The sequence below is a fragment of the Aotus nancymaae genome, unplaced genomic scaffold (assembly GCF_030222135.1).
Source record: "Aotus nancymaae isolate 86718 unplaced genomic scaffold, 86718_ANA_hifiasm-v0.15.2.pri h1tg000077l, whole genome shotgun sequence".
Taxonomy (NCBI): Eukaryota; Metazoa; Chordata; class Mammalia; order Primates; family Aotidae; genus Aotus; species Aotus nancymaae.
The window spans coordinates 21073461-21094453 of NW_026988492.1; the positions used below are offsets into that span (position 1 = coordinate 21073461).

Sequence of the window (20993 nt, forward strand, 5' to 3'; positions counted from 1 at the left end):
AGTGGTGAGCTGGGACATGCCTGTGAGCACGTCCAGCACAGTTATCTTGGTTAAAGTGCAAGGACATAGAATATACCGCATGCCTGTAAGCATGGCATGTTTAACAGCTACATAGGATAGGGCTTAACAATGAGCTATTAGCACACTTGCAATTTATTCTTTAACAAGAAAGGAAACTTGAAAGAGGAACTTTTCTACTTCCCACACCCTCCCCAGGACCTTTGCTCTTCAGTTGGCCTCCTTCGGTCTCGGTGAGCTTAAATTTCACCTTCCCTAGGTAACCTAGCTGGGGGTCTGTCCACAGTTATCCTCCATGACCTCACTCTACTCTTTTCCTTCAGAGTGCCTTTCACGTAACATCACACGTTATTTGTTTCTTGTTCACTTCACTGTTATTGAGGATTCTTTCTGGAATGTTAGCTCCATGAGGGGCCTATGTCTCTCATTTGCTGTCTATCCCCATGGCCATGCGGAATGCCTAACCAACCACAGCTGCTCAGCAAATAGAAGATGAATAAAGGAATGGGTGTTCTCAGCAAGTTCTATGATATTGAGAGAATTGTGCGAAACATGATAGCATGTGGAGGAGCTCAGTCTAGTACCTGACGCACTGCAGGTGTTTCATAAGTGTTACTCTCCTTCCCTTGTGGGGATATACCTAAGAACAAAATGTGCATTGAACAGCTCTTAATCAGGCTGGGTGCAGTGGTTCATGCCTGTAATCCCAGCACTTTGGGAGGCCGAGGCGGGTGGCTAACCTGAGGTCAGGAGTACGAGACCAGCCTGGCCAACATAGTGAAACCCCGTCTTTCCTAAAAATACAAAAATTATCCAGGTATGGTGGCGGGCACCTGTAAGCCCAGCTACTCAGGAGGCTGAGGCAGGAGAATCACTTGAACCTGGGAGGTGGAGGTTGCAGTGAGCCAAGGTCACACCACTGCACTCCGGCCTGGGCGACAAGAGTGAAACTCCATCTCAAAAAAAAAAACAAAACACCTCTCTATCTAGTCTGATGTGATGCACATCACGTAATTCTAAACTTAGTGTACCAGCTACAGAATTTATCATAATTCAGATGCCCAGGACTCTACTCCCAGAGACAGTGATTCCAATGATTTGTATCCTGATGCATATCAAAGTCTGAGAATCAGTGATGTCAAATATACAATAAAGTACAATGTAAGTGCAATATTGGGCATATTAGCCAGGGTTCTCCTGAGAAACAGAACCAGTGGGGGCGGGGGAGAGAGAGGGAGAGTGAGATGAGATTTGTAGGGCACACAGGCAGGCTGGATAGTCAGAGAAGGGTTGATGTTGCTGCCTTGAGTCCAAATTCCACAGGGCAGCAGGCTGGAAACACAGGCAGGCTTTCTATGATGCAGTTTTGAAGAGATTTCCTTCCACTTTGCAGAACCTCAGTCCTTACTCTTTAAGCCTTCAGCTGATTAGATGAGCCTCCTGTCTCCCCCTGTCCCCGCACCCCCGGCTGCTACTTTACCCAAAGTCAGTTGATTGTAAATGTTAATCACATTGAAAATGCACCATCATAACAGGATCTTGACTGGTGTTAGACCAAACACTGGGCACCATAGCCTAGCCATGGTTTGTTGTTGTTGTTTTTAATAAGGTCTTGCTCTGTCACCCAGGCTGGAGTGCAATGGCACGACCTTCGCTCATTGCAACCTCCCAGGTTCAAGTGATTCTCTTGCCTTAGCTGGGATTACAGGCACGTGGCACCACACCTGTATAATTTTTTTTATTTTTAGTAGAGATGGAGTTTCGCCATGTTGGCCAGGCTGGTCTTGAACTCCTGACCTCAAATGATCCGCTTGCCTCCACCCTTGAAAGTGCTGGGATTACAGGTGTGGAGCCACCATGCCCGGCCACCTACCCATGTTAACACATAAAATTAACCATTGCACTGAACAAATCGGCTAATCATCAGTTTTTGAAAAGTATATTGAACATTGAAGGTTCATCCAATTCTAGACCAGGTTTCACGGAGAATCTGTAATGCAAAGTCCTTATTCTTTCCCCACAATAATTTTTTCTTGGTTTTTGTTTATTTATTTATTTATTTATTAGTGTTTCTTCCCTTATTATTAACAGGATAAATACTTTAGAAGGAGGAAGAGGTTCTTTCTTAGGAGCTTCCAAACCATTACCCACCTACCCAGGCTGGGAAATCTAGGAAAAAAAAAAAGGGAGGGGGCCAGGGACAGTGACTCACACCTGTAATCCCAGCACTTTGGGAGGCTGAGGCGGGTGGATCACGAGGTCAGGAGTTCAAGACCAGCCTGCCTAAGATGGTGAAACCCCGTCTCTACTAAAAGTACAAATATTAGCTGGGCATGGTGGTGGGTGCCTGTAATCCCAGCTACTCGGGAGGCTGAGGCAGGAGAATCGCTTGAACCCAGGAGGCAGAGGTTGCAGTGAGCCGAGATCACACCGCTGCACTCCAGCCTGGGCGACAGAGCAAGACTCTGTCTCAAAAACAACAACAACAACAACAAAAACCCCCTATCTCATGATAATAGAAATGTGTGTCATCTTCCCCCACCTCAGATATCAATCACTTATTATTTTGTTTAAAAACCGAAGTTAAACAAACAAACAAGCTCCACCGCTTTTGGAGCTCCTACATGTGCCAGTTCCCGTGCAGGAAGCTGGGGATGCATGATACGCAAAACAAAAACTGTTCATTGGTTGTTACAGTAAACGAAGCAAAGGCACTTTATGAACCAGCAGAGGAAATAGGAAAAACGTAGTAAAAAAGACCCCCTGGCTTCTCAGATATTGATGAGAAGTTGAAGAGGTTTGTTACAAAGGGATATAAAGCATCGTTTCACTGGGAAACCGTGGGTTCATTAGGGTTCCAGGTTTGCAGTGGGTGCCTAATGCGTCAGTTCTCATGTCCCCTGCCTGCGACTGTTTGTCTGTGTCCAGCAGATGGCGCCAAGTGACTGGCCGCGGCTGGGCTGTACCAGATCCTCTTTGGAAAACGTGAAATCTATTTCTATAAGGCCAGCACCTTAAAGAAGGCACTCATATTGTCTGTTTGAGACCCTTTCTTTTGCTCCATTTTAATGTGACATGTGGATCAAAATAATAAATAGACAAGAAAATGGATTCTCCTCCAGGAATATGGTAATATTGTGGAATAATGGAAACACAGGCCCAACATAGATAGCTCAGTAAAACAGCACCCGGACTTGGAGCCGGCCCGGGGAACTCGTGTGAGTGTGTATGTATGTGCACGCATATTTGTGCTTATGAGAAATATTAAGCAGTAGAGGATGGAAGTGATGACAAATGCTTTAACAAGGGTAAGGAGAAAGTATTGTAGAAAAATCTTAAAAAAAATCTAAAAATCTAAAAAAGCTAAAGAAGATGAAAGAGAGAGAGTGGGAGAGGTAGAAGGAGAGGGAGGGGGAGGGGGGGGAGAGAGAGAGAGAGAGAGAATTAAGGTGAGCTTGAGAGCTGGGACCTTGGTTTAAAGGCATTAGTTAAAAGAACTCCAGAAGAAAAGATTTGATTCCTCTGCCTTGCAATCCTGGTAACAGATGACTTGAATTTCAAGTGATTATCATATAAACGGAGGATTAGAAAAGAGACACCAATTCTGGAACCAATTCAATGGAATTTTTCATTTCAAGAGTCTGTACCATAGTGCTCACAGAGACTTGGAGTGATCTACGCTGCTTAGTGTACCTGTTAGAGAAGGTGAAATCAAAGCTTCAGGCACTGAAAGAGGATACTTCCTGCTATGGAAAAAGAGAGAAGAAAAAAGCAAAGGTGAGTTGGAATGGCCGACCTGTTGGGTCTATTCTCATTGTTAAGCTTTTAAAATACCTCGTTAAAAAAAAGTCTTGGCCGGGCTCGGTGGCTCAAGCCTGTAATCCCAGCACTTAGGGAAGCTGACACAGGAGGATCGCTTGAGCTCAGGAGTTCGAGACCAGCCTAGGCAACATTGTGAAACCCCCCTCTCTACAAAAATATTACCCGAGCGTGGGGGCGGGCGCTTGTAGTTGTAGCTGCAGCCCCCTAGCTGCTCGAGAGGCGGAGGCGGGAGGATTGCTTGAGCCCAGGAAGGGGAGGTGGCAGTGAGCCATGATCTTACCACTGCACTCCAGCCTGGGTGACAGAGTGAGACTCTGTCTAAAAAGAAAAAAAAAAGTCCATCTAATAAGGTGAAAGATGGAAGGGGATGCAGTTATTCCCGATGCAGTTGAGGGAGTTGTTTGCTCCGTTTAGAAGCTGCTTTCAGAGCAGGAATGATGCCCGAGTTTAGAAGACAGTTCCCTGTGTCTGTGCATGTCTGTTTGTACTTCCAGCTCAGTGTCCTATGTCACTTGTCCTGAGACATTCCGCAAAGGAAAACCGAAAGAGCATTCTTGCGCTATGCCAAAGAGTCACAGAGGCCACCACCAAAGAGAAGATTAAGAATCTACCATAGTTTGCCCCAGTAAAATGCTGCTTCTCTCAGGAACTATTTCAAGTTATAAAACTCCTAAGTGAAATGATTGTGTGGCCGGGCATCGTGGCTCACGCCTGTAATCCCAACACTTTGGGAGGCCAAAGTGGATGGATCATTTGAGGTCAGGAGTTCGAGACCAGCCTGACCAACATGGTGAAACCCTGTCTCTACTAAAAATACAAACATTGGCCAGGTGTGGTGGTGTGCACCTGTAATCCCAGGTACTTGGCAAGCTGGGGCAGGAGAATCACTTGAACCTGGGAGGCGGAGGTTGCAGTGAGCTGAGATTACACCACTGCACTCCAGCCTGGGCGATAGAGTGAGACTCTGTCTCAAACAAAAACAAAAAGATTATTCTACTTTCAGTCTTTTTAGTTGTTTGCATTAGAGGAAGAAAAAGTGACTTTTCTCTTTTGGTTTTTTTTTTGAGTTGGAGTCTCGCTCTGTAGCCCAGGCTGGAGTGCAGTGGCGCGATCTTGGCTCACTGCAACCTCCGCCTCCCAGGTCCCGGTTCAAGTAGTTCTCCTACCTCAGCCTCCCAAGTAGCTGGGATTACAGGCACGAGCCACCATACCCATCTAATTTTTGTATTTTTTAGAAGAGACAGGGTTTCACCATGTTGGCTAGTCTGGTCTTGACCTCGTGATCCATCCGCCTTGGCCTCCCAAAGTGCTGGGATTACAGGCATGAGCCACCGTGCCCAGCCAAAATGACTTTTCTTATTCCTATGAGGTTGGAGAGGAAAAATCCTTTTTCCTGACCCCATCTCCTGCTTTTTGGGACCAGAAGTATCTAAAACTGGATGTCTAAGAAGATCTATTGGAAGGCAGGAAAAAAACATTGGAAGTTCTGTGTGTGTGTGTGTGTGTGTGTGTGTGTGTGTTTGAGACAGTGTCTCACTCTATTGCTCAGGCTGGAGTGCAGTGGTGCAATCTCAGCTCACTGAAACTTCCACCTTTCGGGTTCAGGTGATTCTCCTGCCTCATCCTCCCAAATAGCTGGGATTGTAGTCATGTACCACCACACTCAGCTATTGTTTGTATTTTTAGTAGAGACGGGGTTTTACCATGTTGGCCAGGCTGGTCTTGAACTCCTGGCTTCAAGTGATCCACCTGCCTCGGCCTCCCAAAGTGCTGGGATTATAGGTGTGAGCCACCATGCCCAGGATGCCTGTGTGTTTTTTAATTGTAAGAACCATTAACATAAGATCTACCCTCAACAGAATTTTAAGGGCACGAGACAGTGAGCGTTAGGTGCAGCGTTGTATAGCAGATCTCTCTGTGTTTGCTTTCTAACCTAAGCTGCACTTCATATATCATCCATACATATGAATAAGTTATAACTAAACATGTGTATAATAACATGGAATAGCATAAAACAAAGTACCTGATCAAATCATGTAAGCAATCAAGAAAGCCTGGAGATGTTTCTAAGTTTTGAGATAGGGTCTTGTTCTGTTGCCCAGGCTGGAGTACAGTGGTGCAGGCATATCTCACTGTAGCCTCAAACTCCTGGGCTCAAGCAGTCTTCCTGCCTCGGCATTCTGGGTAGCTGGGACTACAGGCACATGCCACCATGCCTGGGTAAATTTTAAATTTTTTGTAGAGACCAAGTCTCCCTATGTTGCCCAGGCTGGTCTTGACTCCTGGCTTCAAGCAATCCCCGTTTCTCAGCCTCTCAAAGCGCTGGGTTCACAGGTGTGTGCCGCCGTGCCTGGCCAAAGTCTGGAAATTATATTGCCCAAGTAATTTGCACCTCCTAGGCTCCTCCTGAAGTCCCGTAAAAGGGGCTCTGCTATCCTCATGCTTAGATGAGCAGCTCCATGCGCCCCTTCTGCAGAAGGAGCCCAGGAGAGGAGTCCCTGCTCGTCCCTAGTGCCACAGCTTGGTTGTGAGCTCCAGGCCACTTCTGCATTGTCCTGTCCAGGAGGACGGGCTCAGTCCAGAAGTCTGCTCCGTTTCTGGTTCGGAACTGTCACCCCAGTCTGTTGCCTTTATCATAATGCTACCACTATCCTTCATGCCCCTTCCCTTCACCCCTGGGTCTGGGGCACTGATGCTTACCTGTCCCAGGCACACCACCCCCAGCCCTCCTGCCCCACTCTCACTAGCAGTCTGCCTCCCCTTCCACCCCAGCAACCTTCCATGAAGCAGCCTTGGTAATATCTGAAGTCTGTCCTTAATACACCAGTGTCCCACCCGGTGACAGTGTTACTCTGATTTTGAAAGAAGAGTAATTATTACAATAGTAATAGTACTGACAGCTGCCATCTACATGCCTGCTGGGTGCCCTGCACTTGATGTGACCATCTTCAGTGTGCATGGTGACCTTAAGGTGAGGGCCACTTTAGAAATGAAACAATTGAAGCTGACAGTTGAAGCCCAAAATCTGAGCTGGGATTTGCACACAAATGACCCACCTGCCACCTAAGTCTAAATCTTCCTGCCATGCCTCAGTGCTTTTCTTGCTGCCCCTGCAGGGCCTAGGGTGGTGGGTGTTAGCTTATGCTAAAACGGCGTTGGAGTGGCCTTGCTGCATTAGAAGTAATCCCTCTTCCTCCCCACTAATTTGCAGGCTGTGACCAAAATAAAACAGAATAGAATAAATTAGTTGGAAATACTTGAGGCTTCTTTGGGGGCAGAGAATAATAACTCAAAGGATTAGAGCTTTGTCTAATCTGCTGATGACATCTAGACACAGAGCTCATACTTGTAATCCCAACATTTTGGGAGGCTAGGGTGGGAGGATGGCTTGAGGCCAGGAGTTTAAGACTAGCCTGGGCAACATAGTGAGACCTGGTCTCTACAAAAAATATATATATTTAAAAAATAGCTGGATGTGGTGGAGTGCATCTGTAGTCTCAGCTACTCAGGAGGCTGAGGTGGGAGGATCACTTGAGCCCAGGAGGTTGAGGCTGCAGTGAGCTGTGACCTCACCACTGCATTCAAACCTGGGTGACAGACCTCATCTGTATTAAAATAAGAGACAAACTAAAACATAATGATAAATAATAAATAAATAATCCAGTGATGACTGTTATCAGTTTTCTCTAAGCCTAGGCCCAGCCATGGCCCATGGCCTCAGCCCTTGGATAGATATGGCTTATTTAGGCATTTAAACGCCGACACCTGACTCCTGTTGTTTGATTCCCTGCAGTCTGACAGATTCACCAGCTACCGAGGAGAAGGCCCAGCTTCCTTGTGCTGTGTGTAAACGAGGCTTCCATCAGCGTGCGCGCGTGCGCTCGTGCGCGCACACATACATACACGCGCGCGCGCACACACACACACACACACACACGCAGAGGCTGCAAAGGGACCAGCCCTGCCCCCAATTCCACACCCATGGCCACAGCAAAGAATGCTGTGTCCCCCTTCCCCGCCCCTCAGCCTCACACCCAGGTTCGCACCTGGGCTAATTTCATTTCTCACTTTTCGGGTTTGCAGATGCCCCCCCCAGCGGAATCAAAATGACAGATTTATGCCACACTGTGGGTTTGGATCAGAGCACACCCACTCGAGCAACACTTAGATTCCGTTTCTCCCTGTCCTTAGCTACTTCTTGGAAGGGCAGATGGAGAGAAAAAGATTGTTTTTTTTCTTGGGAAATTGGCAGAGGCACGCTGAAGAAATCAGCTACAGCTGTTCTCCACACCTGGATAAATTTTTAATCAGAGCTTGACACACCCTCCCTCTAGAACGGGTGGTCTGTGGTGCGGATGGTGTTGTCTATCCCGGGGCAGCTTTCTCTGGGACCTGGAGAGTGGAGAGTTTATTTCCGTCACATTTCGGCTGCCAAACTCTCCTTTAAATGTAAGTAAGCCATTTTATTTCTGCTGCCTTTGTTTTCCCATAAAAGGGCATTTAAAAAATATATAATTCTCCAAGAAATCTCTAGTTGTTTTGAAATAAAAAGCTAGTTTTCACTCTTAATCTCATTTCTTCCAGCTATTTGCTGCTTTGCCCTCCTTGGTTTGTGGAGCCTTGTAGAAATTCATTAGTGCCTTTCCAACTTCTCAGGTTGGAGCTGAGGTTTCCAAAGGGCAAAATGCATTTTGGCTGAGGCAGAGCCAGGAATCCGTGTTGTTTGCTGTTGGCGCCATCCAATTCACTCATTCTGAATAGGGGAGTTAATATATAGGCAGATATGCTTCATGATTCTTGTATTTCAAGAAAAAAAAGGTGCTCTGCAGGCTGTCATTTTTCCTCCAGCAGGTTCTGCTTGATTTGTTTGAGTTTTGAGCTGCAGTCAAGGATGGAGAACCTAACTGATCTACATGCTACCGAATATTTATGACTTGTGCATAGAATATTGACTAATCTCTAATTTGCAGTCTTCTTGATGAAAAGGGAAGGGACAGTAGGGGCTCATTATTGTGTCTCTTCGGTGGATTAGAGAGATTAGATGCCTGAGATGTCCCAAAGCCTGTATCGAGTCAGGTGACTTAAGCCTCATTCTCAGGCAATGCACAACTTAGGAGGCCTCTCCTTCCAACTGTGACACTTGAAATTTGTGTGCTCATCTTCATCGTGACTATGTAGCCAACTCTTGGTGTTTTGCAATGAAAAATGGAAAATTTAAGCCAGATGATTAAAAAAAAAAGACCATGTGCCTCTGGGTATAATGAAAGACAGGCATGTGTTTTCAGACAGAATCTCCCTCTCTTTTACACACACACTCCCCATTCTTACATGTTTGGCTTTTTTTACTTTCCTCTGCATCTAATTTTAATCCTTCTCAGCTGGCACCATACTGTCGATGACCAGGTGACCCACAGGGACAGCTAGCGGCGTGCCAAGTTGACCATCCACTTGTGGATGTAACATGTAGGAAATACTTTCAAATTCCTGTCTGCTGTGGGTGCTGCCCAAAGTCAATATAGCAGAAACCTTCCAATTATATGAGAGCCTCCATCTAAAAGTGAATGACATCAATAGGAAAGCTAGAACAGAATGTAGCATTTTCTGAGTAGGTAACAAAATCCATAAAGTGCAAATGTAAAAGGAAAATAAAAGCTTAGGACCCCAATTCACTCTGCCAAAAGAAAACAAATTCAGCTGAAAGTGGAGTCATGCAAGAAGGTACCTTTTGTTCCTAAGATAGCTACGGATAAAATATTCAGTATCCCTGCAGATAGTTACTCTATGTTCTCCTTGTAGACGCGAGGTGAATACGTAATTGGCTGTTCCCCTACTTGCTCCTTTTCTCTTGCAACCTGTGCATTGAGTCATGTGACCACACCCTTCCTCTTTCCCCTCCAGCCTACTTTTCCCCTTTGAAGCCCTCAAAATCATCTTTGGAGAAAGGCGCAGACCACAGACTGTTTCTAGGATTCCATGTTTATTTCTTCTGGGCATATCCCTAACCTTGGAAAAATAAACTTCGAAACTGATGGAGACCTGTCTCATATTATTTGGTTCACACAAGGAAACAAACCGATCTCAGGTCCTAGTCCCTCTGGAGAGCTTTAGAAGGCCCGTGGCTGCCATGAATCGCCCAGGTCTCATAAGGAGGGCACAGATGGAATCCATCTTGGAGCTCTCAGGACTGCACCAGGCTCCGGAGCAGATGACTGAAGTCTCTTCAGTTGTACTCAGGCATTCTTTGTGAAAGAAGGAGGTTGGGAGGGGAGAGCCAGGTTAGTTTGGGAAATTTTGCATTACACAAAATTAATCAGGTTTCTTTAGTCTTTAGTATGCAGATTGTATTGTGAATCTGTAAGAGGCAGAAGGAATAGGAAGCTTTCCCCAAACTTTTTTGTCCTGAGAATCTCTTTTCCCTGGGGACCTCTAACATTTCAAAGGGCCCTGTGATCCAGAAAGGCGCCTGGAGAAAGCCACCTGGAGATGTCAAGGAAGCTCCAGCTGCCAGTTCCCAGCTCCGTGGAGATTCACCTCCCAGTTTAGTGGGGACACAGCCCTGGGCTTCAAATTTGGGTACCCCCATCTTCAGGGATACATGAGGACTTTCTAAGGCTACACAGGTACATGGTTTTTGTTCTTTTTAAATTCTAGGTCTATGATTTCCGTGCATTCTTTCCTGTAAGTGCTCTGGTGAGAACTGAATGACCCTGAGCCATGGCTGCTGAGAGGAGCCTCTCCATTCTGTCTCCTCTTTCATAACAGCTGCTTCAGAAATGCAAGACATCCTTCACTCTCTCCCATCTTACTAGGGTGCATTGCCCCAGGGGGCAGATATCTGGGATGCCAGACAAATTGCTGGATTGGCAGCTTCTTTTTAAGAAAATGAACGATTCTATTGACTAAGTAATAAATCTTTCTGCAGATCAGATGATTTCTAATTCTTTGCTTTCATGAAAATTGAGAGAAGACCTAATTGAGTTGTCAGAAAATTAGATCACTAAATATTTTTGATGATAGATCCCTGTATCAGAAGGAGCATGAGTAATTGATATTGCTATGATAAAATTGCTTCCATTCTTGTCTACTTCTTCTTTCTTTTCTTTCTTTCTTTCTTTTTTTTTTGAGACACAGTTTTGCTCTTGTTGCTGAGGCTGGAGTGCAATGGCCTGATTTCAGCCACTGCAACCTCCACTTCCCGGGTCAAGCTATTCTGTTGCCTCAGACTTCCAAGTAGCTGGGATTACAGGCACGCACCACCGTACCCGGCTAATTTTTTTGTATTTTTAGTAGAGATGGGGTTTCACCGTGTTGGCCAGGCTGGTCTCCAACTCCTGACCTCAGGTGGTCCACCCACCTTGGCCTCCCAAAGTGCTGGGATTACAGGCTTGAGCCACTATGCCCGGCCTTTTTTTTTTTTTTTTTTGAGACAGGGTCTTGCTGTGTTGCCCAGGCTGGAATGCAGTGACACAGTCATGGCTCACTGCAGCCTCAAACTCCTAGGCTCAAGGGATCCTCCTAACTCAGCCTCCCTAGCAACTGGGGCTACAGGTGTGAGTCACCATGCCCAGAAAGTAAATGTTTTTATTTGTTGTAGAGCTGAGGTCTCACTATGTTGCCCAAGGTGGTCTCTAACTCCCAGGCTCAAGCAGTCCTCCTCCCAAAGTGCTGGGATTACAGGCATGAGCAATCACACCCTGCTTATGTACTTCTTTACAAGAAGAAAGTTTTATAGTGCTTACAATGGCAATAGCAACAATAATTGTAAAATTAGAAAAATGTTGATGAGGACCCTGCCTATTTTAGTAAGAAGTGGAGTGAAGAATAGCTTTCTCAATAAAATCCTAATTTTTATGTTTAATAATTTCTTTAAAGTGTTGTTACTTTGATAAATTGCGTATCAACAGTACCTTTAATGATAATTCAGTCCAGGGAGATTTCTCTGATACCTGGAGCCATATGGTCACAGAAAATATTAAAAATTAATTTCAATTTATATGCGTGTTTTTGTCATAGATAATTATGGGTGATCAACAGAAGAATTTCAGGCATTGAGTATATCGTATTAACATAACATTATGTATGGAAAGTGGAATGGAAATACAAGTTTAAGGAGTAAATGGAGTAATTTTTTGCCTGTTAAAGATGAGCTTGTTCACGTATGTTTAAATTGAATTATGTTTGATACGAAATTGCTATGACATTTAGATTCCACGGGAAACCCTTTTAAAAGCTATGTAAGAGCTTTCCTTTTAAATCATAGATGACACAAACAAATGGAAAAACATCCCATGCTCATGAATTGGAAGAATCGATATGTTAAATGGCCATACTGCCCAAAGCAATCTACAGATTCAACACTACTTCTATGAAACTGCTAATGTCAGTTTTTTTCACAGAATTAGAAAAAAAAAAAAAACTATTTTAAAATTTATTTGGAACCAAAAGAGAGCCTGAACAGCCAAAGCAATTCTAAGCAAAAAGAACAAAGCGAGAGACATCATTATTAGACTTCAAACTACACTATAAAGCTACGTGGTACCGGTAAGAAAACAAACACATAGACCAATGGGACAGAATAGAGAACCCAGAAATAAGGCCACACACCTGCAGCCATCTGATCTTCAACAAAGTCAACAAAAATAAGCAATGGGGAAAGGACTCCTTATTCAATAAATGCTGCCAGGATAGTTGATTATCCACATGCAAAACAATGAAGCTGGACCCTTACCTTTCATCTACAAAAATTAACTCAAGATGGATAAAGGATTTAAATGTAAGATCTCAAATGAAACATCCTAGAAGAAAACCTAGGAAACACCATTCTGGACTTTGATCTTAGGAAAGAATTTATGACCAAGTCCTCAAAAGCAATTGCAACGAAACCAAAAATTGACAAATGGGATCCAATTAAAGAGCTTCTGCACAGCCTAAGAAACTGTCAACATAGTACACAGACAACCTTCAGAATGGGAGGATATTCACAAACTGTGCATCTGACTAAGGTCTAATATCCAGAATCTGTAAGGAACTTAAACAATGCAACAAGCAAGAAACAGTAACCTTCTTAAAACTGGGCAAAAGACATGGGCAGACTTCTCAAAAGGAGCTGTACAAGTGGCCAACACACATATGAAAAATGGCCAACATCACTAATCACCAGAGAAATGCAAATCAAAACTACAGTGAGATACCATCTCACACCAGTCAGAATGGCTGTTATTAAAAAGTCAAAAAACAACAGATGCTAGTGAGGCTGCAGAGAAAAGGGAATGCTTATTCACTGTGGATGGGGATGTAAATTAGTTCAGTCATGGTGGAAAGCAGTTTGGAGCATTCTCAAAAAGCTTAAAATAGAACTACCATTCAACCCAACAATCCCATTACTGGGTATATATCCAAAAGAAAATAAACCATTCCATCAAAAAGACATGTGCAATCATATGTTCATCACAGCGCTATTCACAATAGCAAAGACATGGAATAAACCTGAGTACCCATCAATGCTGGACTGGATAAAGAAAATGTGGTACTTAGACACCAGGGAATACTATGCAGCTAGGAAAAAGAATGAAATCATGTTCTTTGCAGCAACATGGATGGAGATCTTTATGTCTTTATCTTTGTGTCTTTTTTTTTTTTTTGAGACAAAGTCTCACTCTGTCCCCCAGGCTGGAGTGCAGTGGCATGATCTCAGCTCATGGCAACCTCCACCTCCTGGGTTTAAGCAATTATCCTGCCTCAGCCTCCATAGTAGCTGGGACTACAGGTGCACACCACCATGCTCAGCTAAATTTTGTATTTTTAGTAGCAGCACAATTTCACCATGTTGGCCAGGCTGGTCTCAAACTCCTGACCTCAAATTATCCATCCACCTCAGCCTCCCAAAGTGGCTGGAATTATAGGCGTGAGCCACTGTGCCCAACCTATCTTTGTGTCTTTGTTTTTATCTTTTGTCTCATCGACATAAAGATGGTAATAGACACTAAAGGCTCCTGGGTGGAGGAGAGGGAGAGGGATTAGGGTTGGAAAACTACTGGGTACTATGCTTACTACCTGGATGACAGGATCACTTGTGTCCCAAACGTGAGCATCACACAAATATACCCATGTAACAAACCCGACATGTACTCCCTAAGCCTAAAATAAAAGTTGAAATTATTTTTTAAAAGTTTTCCTTTTAAGTGTTCAATATTTGCAGTTTACCAGAAGTTATATCCATTCTATCTATGTAAACTTGTGAAGAAACATTTTAGATGTTAACTTAAATGGGTATGAGAAACCATGGAGTTTTCAACCGTTATTTTAGGCGGTAACCAAGCAAGAAGTTGAAGGTCTCTGCACCCAACAGTACATCAGAAAAATGTAAACATAGGTATTCAGAGATGACAACATTTGGCTTTAACCAGGCTGTGAGCGATTCCTACATTTCTTTCATACTTGATAACTAACCTCATTGACTGGGTCTTGGACCACCTTATGGAAATTGTCCTGTGGGGGTCTCCTGCCCCTTATTCCTTGACTCATTCTTGCCTCTAATTCCCGAAAGCCTCAGAAAGTAGATGGTGAAATGTTGGTCCTAGGTCCCAAGCCTTAGGCCACCCAGCAACCTTCTCAACAATTAGCAATGATTTGCAGATTTGCAGTTTTCAAAGTGTTTTCCTCTCTTTTGACTCCTTACCGCTACCTGCTGGGACAGGCATAGGCGGAGGGAGGGGAGGATTGGAGCTCGGAGGATTTCAGTGATTTGTGGGGGGTCACACAGCAAGAAATAGCATCATTAATACTTGAATCCAGGCTATCGGTCTTCAAACTCTATGCTTCATCCACGACATCTCATCGTTTCTGGGGAGTCTTATTTTACACAGAGGCCAAAGCAACTGGGATCTCCAGAGTCCAGGGAGCCCATTCAGCACTCTTAGGGAGATAGTCGTGGGTGGGGTCCCTGGTCTCTTCTGGGAGCCTCCAACAAGATTATCTGCCAGGGCCGGGCACGGTGGCTTATGCCTGTAATCCCAGCACTTTGGGAGGTTGAGGCAGGTGGATCACTTGAGGTCAAGAGTACAAGACTAGCCTGGCCAACATGGTGAAAACCTGTCTCTGCAAAAAAAAAAAAAAAAAAAAAATACAAAAATTAGCTGGGCATGGTAGCATGCCCCTGTAGTCCCAGCTATGTGGGAGACTGAGGCAGGAGAATCTCTTGAACCCGGGAGGTAGAGGTTGTGGTGAGCCGAGATCACACCATTGCACTCCAGGCTGGGCAACAGAGACTCTGGCTCAAAAAAAAAAAGAAGAAGAAGAAAGATTCTCCGCCAGACACTTGGAGTGAACTTACACACAGCGAGGGGGAGATGAACACATGCAGATACTCAGTGTGAAACAAGATATCACGGTGTGGAGCCAAGACAAGTATAAATCAACATTCACGTAAAAACGTGCGAGATTTGCCATGAGTGTGTTTTAGTCTGTATAGTTGTACCGGAAATAAGAATTGGTCGGATGTCAAAATACTACTCATCTAGCTTTAGTTTTTATTTTTAATTGAAGACAAAGGCTTTTAGAAACCAAGAGAAACACTGAATCTGTTTCAGCTTTCCTCGAAGGGCCCGGATGAATGGGCACTTCTGGCTGACTAAGTTGCATTTATCCTTTGGGTGTTGTTTTTAAAAACTTTTGAGGAGACATTTTTTTTTCTTAGTGCATTTGCTAAAAAGTCTGCTGACATATACATTGGAAAATAAGTCCTTGGAACTTAATTGTTTTTGTTCCTCAGCCTTGGAACTTAATTGTTTTTGTTCCTCAGCCTGAGGTATAATCATTTGAGGCTGAGACCTTAAGAACATTTAAAAAGGCAAATGAAATTTCTAAAGATTCTTAAGGTCTTAGAGGAGTCAATCCATAGGCGAGATACACAATAAATAATTTTTGTCCACTTACTGCATACAGGAAATAATTTACTAAAGAGAGGACTCCAGCATTGTACATAATACAAGGTCACCCTCAAAGGCTACCTGAAAGTTTGGGTATGCAGGTGGCCAGGAGTTTAGTAACCTGGAATTTATCTTACCTGTCCGCATTGATTGGCTCCAGCTGTTTTTTTTTTTTTTTTTGAGACAGAGTTTGGCTCTTGTTGCCCAGGCTAGAGTGCAGTGGTGTGGTTTTGGCTCACCGCATCCTCCGCCTCCCGGGTTCAAGCGATTCTCCTGCCTCAGCTTCCTGAGTAGCTGGGATTATAGGCATGCACCACCATGCCCAGCTAATTTTGTGTTTTTAGTAGAGACGGGTTTTACCATGTTGGTCAGGCTGGTCTCGAACTCCTGATCTCAGGTGATCCATCTGCCTTGGCTTCCCAAAGTGCTGGGATTACAGGCATGAGCCACTGCACCCAGCCCCAGCTGTTTATTTTTGTGGATGACTCACATTGCTGGTTGTTCAGCCTCCATTTATGGATAGGGCTCAGGTCCTTTTGTCACAGTCTATCTTGGGCTGGCAAACATATTCACATAAGGGGACAGTGTCATAAATAATAAATTCTGCATGGAATTTAAATGCAAATCTGGGTTGACACAGTGGGGTTTCCCAAGCACAGTCTGGGTATCGCGAATAACTTGCAAATGGTACCCCGATCCCAGTTCACTCTGTTCACCCCAGGTTCTGAGATGTCCTTCCTCCTCATGCCCATCTTGTATGGGACAGTCAACCTGGACGTCGAACTTAATGCCTTTGTGACTGGGCTTTTATTGCCAGAGAATCACTTGCCTGAAGTCATAATGCAGACAGATATTCGTAGACTATCAAGCTGGGAGGATGCCAGAGACCATTTACCAATGTCAGCAGTCACCTAGGTGCTATCAGCAGCCCAGGCAGGAAGATGTTTTTCTATGAAAGCTTTCCATGCAGGACAAACAGCATTCTAGATACTGCCCACTGCATGTCACTAGTATGTCTGTCACAGTTATGGTGACAACTAAAACCCACCTCTCCTGCATTTCCAAGTACTGGAGGAGAGATGGTCCTACCATTGTCAGCTGACAGTGCTGTGCACAGGGAGGAAAGCAGATCCAGGAACAGAGAATTACTTGCCTGAGGTCACAATGCAAATTACAGTGAAATCAGAATGTTATTCTGCACTCTCCCAACTTTAATCTCTGTCTTGATACTTACTATCCATCTGTAAAGTAGGGGAAAAAAAATCCTAATTGATTTATTATTTGTGACCAGTATCTGTGATATGCTTTAAACTCCTAGGCAAAAGATACGAAGTAACTACTCCTAGTTTTTTATTATTTATTTGTAACTCAAAGTGCTATCAATTTCATGTAAATGACTGAATAATAGTTTAAATTAGTTTAAATTGTAATCCATTCTGGAAGTACTTTTTTTTTTTTCTTTTAGCCTGAGTCTTGCTCTGTGACCCAGGCTGGAGTGCAGTGGTGTGATCTCAGCTCACTGCAACCTGCGCCTCCCAGGTTCAAGTGATTCTCCTGCCTCAGCCTCCTGAGTAGCTGGGATTACAGGCATGCTCCACCACACTCAGCTAATTTTTGTATTTTTAGTAGAGATGGGGTTTCACTATGTTGGCGAGGCTGATCTCAAACCACTGACTTTTGGGAAGCCTGCCTGCCTCGGCTTCCCAAAGTGCTGTGTGATTACAGGTGTGAGCTGGAAGTGTTTTTCTAAAGAAAGCTAGATCAGGGATGCATGGATGAACACAACCCTGCTCTGAGAGCCTCTGGAAGGCAGCAGCAGGTATATTCTCTTTTATACTCAGCGCAGAGCACCAAGCCTCGGCCAGTGCTTGTTTATCTGAACTGAGGCATGCGCATGGTGGCATTCGAGCTCTCCCAGATATGTTGTCAAAAGGCTTCTCTTGGAGTTACATTATCGACTCCAGGGACCTGTGTTTAGGTTCTTCTGGATTACAGGGAGGGAACTGGACTTTCAGAAGTAGCCCAATGAGAGGGAGCTGGAGGAGCCACCTCGAGCAGGTGTGCAAGATGTAGCCACAAGGAGGTGGCGGTGTAAGTGCTGCAGGACCGTGTGGGAGAAAACAGCCTCCTCCCCAGGCCACAGCCCTCTCCCTCCCCACAGCTCCAGCAGCGGGAACAAGGTGCTCCCTGCCAAGCACTTGGAGCTGCCTGGGACAAAGTGCTACACAAACACCGTCCTCATTATTGCTCCTGATCTGCAGACTCTGAGCTCTCTGCCTGTAAATACAAAGGCAGGAATGGGGCTGGGTAGACAGAGGCCAGGGCTTGGAGCACCCCAGGCTACTACTTGTTGCTAGGTGCTTTTCCGAGCAGTGATGCCAAGCCTCTGTGCTAAGCCTCAGCAAGTCCTATGTGTTTGTGATAGGAGCTTCCTCTTTTGGAACATAAATGCCAGTGTGTTTTCTTAAACAATCAACTTTCGTTCTGTCCTAAGACAGCTCCTACACAGCCCTAGGCTGCACTTTCTCTTTGCTGAGTCCTGGGAGCAGAACTCAGGTCTTCCAGCTTTTTTTTTTCTTTTTCTTCTTTTTTGCTTTCCAACTTTTATTTTAAGTTCAGGGGTACACGTGCAGAATGTGCAGGTTTGTTACCTAGGTAAACATCTGCCTTGGTGGTTTGCTGCAGATATCATCCCCATCACCTAGGTGTTAAGCCCAGCACCCATTAGCTTCTCTTCCTGATGCTGTCCCTCGCCCCACCCTCCACCTTCTGACAGGCCATAATGTGTATTTTTCCCGCCGTGTGTCCATATGGTCTCATCATTCAGCTCCATTTATAAGTGAGAACATGTGGCATTTGGTTTCCTGTCCCTGCGTCAGTTCAGTGAGGAAAACAGCTTCCAGCTCCATCCATTCCCCACAAAGGACCTCATCTCATTCCTTTTCATGACTGCATAGTATTCCATAGCACATTTTCTCTTTTGAAATCTGCTGGAGACCTGGAGAAAGGCTCTTAGGGTCTAAGTTGTTAGTTTCCCTCCTGCATTGTGGAACCAGCAGAGGAGCAGGGAAGTGTAGACACTCAGGGCATATGCCAGCCAGTTTCATCAACTAATGCAGTACAGAGTGCCTACAAGATCAAAGGCTGTTCCTCTGGAGATCTTTGTTTTAGAGATGGGGTCTCAGTACATTACCCAGGCTGGTCTCAAACTCCTTGGTGGGAGGGCTCAAGTGATCCTCCCACCTTGGCCTCCCAAAGCACTGGGATTATAGGCATGAGCTACTACACCCAGCCTCCTCTGGATATCTTGGCTGGCAAGGGTGTTCAAAGCTTAAGAGTTGACTTTACAGCCAAATTCAGAGGGTAGTAAGTTCGTCAAGACGATGCACCAAGTTTCCTCGGCCACCCAATGGCGTGGAGAGAAAAAGGGAGGAGGGAGATGATTATTTTAGTGATTCTAGTGAGAAAAGTATAAAAGAGACTTAGAGGCGTGATCACCTTCAACAATGTTTCCAATAAACCTGTGGTAAAAAGATTATTTTAGATCAAGTTGTGGAATTTTTATGCAGGCTCAAGTGTCAGATGATTAATTTTGTTGGATGTGTTAATGGCATTATGGTTATATAATGAAATATCTTCTTTTTAGATACCCAGTGAAGTATTTAGTTTTAAAAAGGCTTGAAAACTTTGATTTGCTTTAAAGTATTTCAACTTTTAAAAAGTGAGTATAGATGAAATGTATGATAAAATATTGGTAATTATTAAAGTTGATGGTTTGTTGTGTGCTGTTTTAGACATTTTATTTTAAAACATATAGCAAGGATGACAAATATTTTATATAAAAATACAGGAATTAGTTATGTGATTATGGTACTCAAAGTACAAAAAGCAGCCAGGCACAGTGACTCATGCCTATAACCCTGGCACTTTGGGAGGCTGAGGTAGGAAAACGGCTTGAGTCCAGGAATTCAAGACCAGCCTAGGCAATGTAGTGAGACCCCGTCTCTACAAAAAATGAAAAAGAAAATTAGCTGGTCATGGTGGTGCATGCCCGCAGTCCTAGCTATGCTGGATACTGAGTTGAGAGGATTGCTTGAGCCTGGGAAGTCGAGGCTGCAGTGAGCCGTGATGGCACCACTGGACACTCCAGCCTGGGTGACACCATCTAAAAAAAAAAAATGTACATAAGGGTTGGGCATGGTGGCTCACGCTTGTAATCCCAGCACTTTGGGAGGCCGAGGTGGGTGATCATCTGAGATCAGGAGTTTGAGACCAGCCTGGCCAACATGGTGAAACCCATATCTACTAAAAATACAAAAATTAGCCAGTCATAGTGGCATGCACCTGTAGTCCCAGCTACTCAGGAGGCTGACTCAGGAGAATTGCTTGAACCCAGGAAGCAGAGGTTATAGTGAGCAGAGATTGCGCCACTGCACTCCAGCCTGGACTGCACAGCGAGACTCATCTCAAAAATAAAAAACAAAAACAAAACAAAAGAAAACAAAAACAATGTACATAAGTCTTTCACTTTCCTGTCTAACTAAGAGAGAATATGGTTTTCTAGAAGTTTGTCTGACTTAAGCTCTTTGGGAAAGAGTTTTCTATTTGCAAAGTTCAGTATGGTTTACTTGAAGTTTTAAAATATATATAGTATGGATTTTTACTTTGAAAAACCTGTTAAATTCAGTGAGGTCAACAGTATAAAAGAGATAGGGCAGGACTCATGACGTCTCTGACCCCCCAATCTTTCTTCCATGTTGTCCTTTTCTGGATTACTTCATCCTGATGGGCAGCCTCTTCTTTATGGTATTAGACACTTCAGGTCCTTTTTGCTTCTCTCCCTGGAGGAAAACGTTTTGTTTGTTGGTTTATCTATTCAAGTCCATTTTCTGAAATCTCTTCCCAAGTAGTGTCAATTCCAGGACAACTATGGTCAAGAAGCCATGGGTTGCGTGTGAATGGTGATCATAAAACCTGGATGCTCTTGATACTTTACAAAATGCCTCGGATGATAGAGTATTTCCCTTAACATGAATTAGACGAGCAGAACATGGTTTCTTCAATGGAACGTACGCAAACATGATACAGATCTTGCCCTTAACTCACTCACAGGTTTAACCAGAAAAACAAAAATTACAACTTTTTCGAAAGGTTCACATAGAGTAGGAGACCTGTTCTGGCAAAATGTTTTTGAAAAATGTTGTCGCTCATTCCAGAACCAAGCTG

At 44.3% G+C, this 20993-nt stretch overlaps 1 protein-coding gene across 1 annotated transcript in view; it reads left to right on the plus strand.

The window, feature by feature from the left end:
- Positions 1-7808: 7808 nt before the first annotated feature.
- Positions 7809-20993, plus strand: part of CCDC3 (coiled-coil domain containing 3) — a 129248-nt gene continuing 116063 nt past the window's right edge. Inside the window, exon 1 of the mRNA XM_064368432.1 lies at positions 7809-8289. Within this exon, the coding sequence (XP_064224502.1) occupies positions 8288-8289 (2 nt within the window). The 5' untranslated portion in view covers positions 7809-8287. The remainder of the gene's footprint in view (positions 8290-20993) is intronic.